The sequence below is a fragment of the Hyperolius riggenbachi genome, chromosome 8 (genome assembly GCF_040937935.1).
Source record: "Hyperolius riggenbachi isolate aHypRig1 chromosome 8, aHypRig1.pri, whole genome shotgun sequence".
Lineage (NCBI taxonomy): Eukaryota > Metazoa > Chordata > Amphibia > Anura > Hyperoliidae > Hyperolius > Hyperolius riggenbachi.
Window position 1 is genome coordinate 29480822 of NC_090653.1, and position 2670 is coordinate 29483491.

The following is a 2670-nucleotide window of genomic DNA, read 5'->3' on the forward strand; positions in this document are numbered from 1 at the left end:
ATTTCCCATCAAAAAATGACTTGCTGGTTGAATAAAAGTAACTTTAAGTAAAAATTTGCCAATGGTATGAATATTTATGGGCAGCAATGTATGTAATAAAATGCAATGGCAGCTTTCAGAGCAGATAAACTGTACTTTGGGAACTTGTAAATTGTAAACAGATAATATTACTTGTGCACAAAAGCAAATGTGGTAACTGTATGGGTAATAAAATGTAAGGAAAACTAATTTTTATTGAATCCCATGTCATATATTTATTTAACTTTAAATCAATATTCCCAACCTTCTCCTCACTCCAGACTGTAGGATGTAATTCATATAGCATGGAATCACATAACAAAACCAAGGTGACCTATTTCATTATCAAAGGTATTTCAGAGGTCCCTCAGTTACAGAGTCCGATCTTCCTCCTGGTTCTTCTTATTTATCTCATCACTCTTGGTGGCAATATGACCATTCTCCTGCTTGTTTGCCTAGATCCCCATCTTCACACTCCCATGTACTTTTTCCTGGCCAGCCTGTCCATCTTGGACTTTTCATCCTCCACCATCACACTGCATAAAGCTCTTACGTCCTTTGTAACAGGGCATAAGAAAGTTCCTTATCTTGATTGCCTTGTACAGTTCTACATGTTTTCGACCTTAGCCTGCAACCAGCTATTGACTTTGTCAGTCATGAGTTATGACCGCTATGTGGCCATCTGCAATCCATTGCATTATTCAACACTCATAAATTTTAGAATTTGCTTCATCCTGGCCACAGTTTGTTGGATTACTTCCTTTCTGGAGGTCGTACCCTATCTCGTCCTGTTATCAGAATTCTCTTGTTATAAATCAAACACGATCAATCACTTCTTTTGTGACCTCATACCACTTCTCAATCTCATCTGCGATGACACATCAGCCTTGGAGATGTTGAGTTTTCTTGAAGGACTTCTGCTTTTATGCCTGGCACCTTTTCTTCTCACTTTCACGCCCTACATATTCATCATTACAGCAATAGTGAGGATCCGTACAAAGAGTGGCAGATCTAAAGCCTTCTACACGTGTTCCTCACACATTGCTGTTGTGGTACTTCTCTACGGGACCCTCGCATGTCAGTATCTCAAGCCCCCATCAGAAGATGGTTTAGAGGCTAACAAATTGTTCTCTCTTTTCAACACAGTGGCAGTTCCCATGCTGAACCCCCTGATCTACAGTTTGAAAAATAGAGATGTCAAACTGGCATTAAAGAGGAAACTGAATGTTCTAAAGTTCCCAGAATATATGTCTTCCTTACCTTGAAGAGATTCCAAAGCTTTTACAGCTAGGTACGAGAAGATGATGCCAGGATGCAGTCAGAGAGATTGTTTCTGCCCTTGTGGCTTTTCTTTTCTCTTAGTTGAGATGCAGGGAGGGTAAAAAAAATATAAAAAAAGATTGAACACAGTGGCATAGCACTAGCACAGTATTGGGTCACCGGTTCAATTCCCAGCCAGGGCACTATCTGCCCAGAGTTTGTAGGTTATCCCTGTGTCTGTGTGGGTTTCCTCTGGGCACCCCAGTTTTTTTCCACATGTCACAAAATTAACTGCTTCCCATCTACTCCACGCGGCGTGGCAGCAGCCCCAGGACAGTTCAAGGCCAATTGGCGTGAAGTCCTGGGGCGGGGTTTTGCAGGAGATCATGCGCACCAAGGCACATGCATCTCTGCCTTGAATGCTCCGTCATCAGTCTCCCAGCGGCAGGCACTGCTAGGAGACTGGTAGTCGTCTATTTAAAATGTACGGCGCTGCGATCTACAGCGGGGAGGGAGGGTGGGAAATAAGACAATACAAAAAGCCCAAATGTATTTAATAATAAAACAAATAAATACATAAAAAAACAATAAACAAACACCCCAGAAGTGATCAGAGCCCACCAACAGAAAGCGCTGTTGGTGGGCAGAACGTTGGGAGGGGGGAATCACTTGTGTGCTGAGTTCTACGGCCCTGCAGTGAGCCCTTAAGGCTGCCTTGGCCTATATTATAAAAAATAGCCTGGTCACTTGGGGGGGGGGGTGTAAGCCCACGGTCCTCAAGTGGTTAATAATAACTTAATGGACTCACAACTTTACAACTTCTTTTCTGAGCCTTGATAACTACCGTATGTAGTTATGGGGTGGATACACAAAATGTATGAATCCCCTCTCCTTATCTGTCTTAAAGAGACTCTGTAACAAAATTTTGAGCCTTATTTCTTCTATCCTATAAGTTCCTATACCTGTTCTAATGTGGTCTGGCTTACTGCAGCCTTTCCTAGTTGCACTGTCTCTGTAATAAATCTTATCTTCTTTCCTCTGTTGGGCTCAGGCTGGAATGTGTGGAATCTGCAGCACTGCTTGTGATAGGCAGAAGCTTTACACACCCTCTCCAAGCTCTCCTCTCAGCCTATCACACTCTGGTTAGCAGCCATGTCTGCATGAAAAAGGCAATTACAAGCAAGGATTGCAGCAGGGAGTGGCAGAAACAGCACAGAGGGGCCCAGGAGAACATAATGAATAGAATGGTATGCTTCTTATTGTAAGAATTTTAGAGTACAGATTCTCTTTAAAGCGGTCATGAACTCAGAACTCCTCTCGGCGCTAAAAGATAAACAACAGCATAATAATCTTTAAAAAAAAACATTTATTTGTTACAGCTGATGCAAATCC

The 2670-nt window shown here is 42.2% G+C and overlaps 1 protein-coding gene across 1 annotated transcript; it reads left to right on the forward strand.

The window, feature by feature from the left end:
- The first annotated feature begins 323 nt into the window (after nt 1–323).
- LOC137527255 (olfactory receptor 8D1-like) lies at nt 324–1283 on the forward strand. Its single transcript, XM_068247761.1, has one exon. The coding sequence runs from the start codon at nt 324–326 to the stop codon at nt 1281–1283; it is 960 nt and encodes a 319-aa protein (XP_068103862.1).
- Nucleotides 1284–2670: the final 1387 nt, after the last annotated feature.

Excerpts from the sequence above, each read along its gene's own strand:
- LOC137527255 (XM_068247761.1), top strand. The coding sequence starts at position 324 with ATGGAATCACATAACAAAACCAAGGTGACCTATTTCATTATCAAAGGT.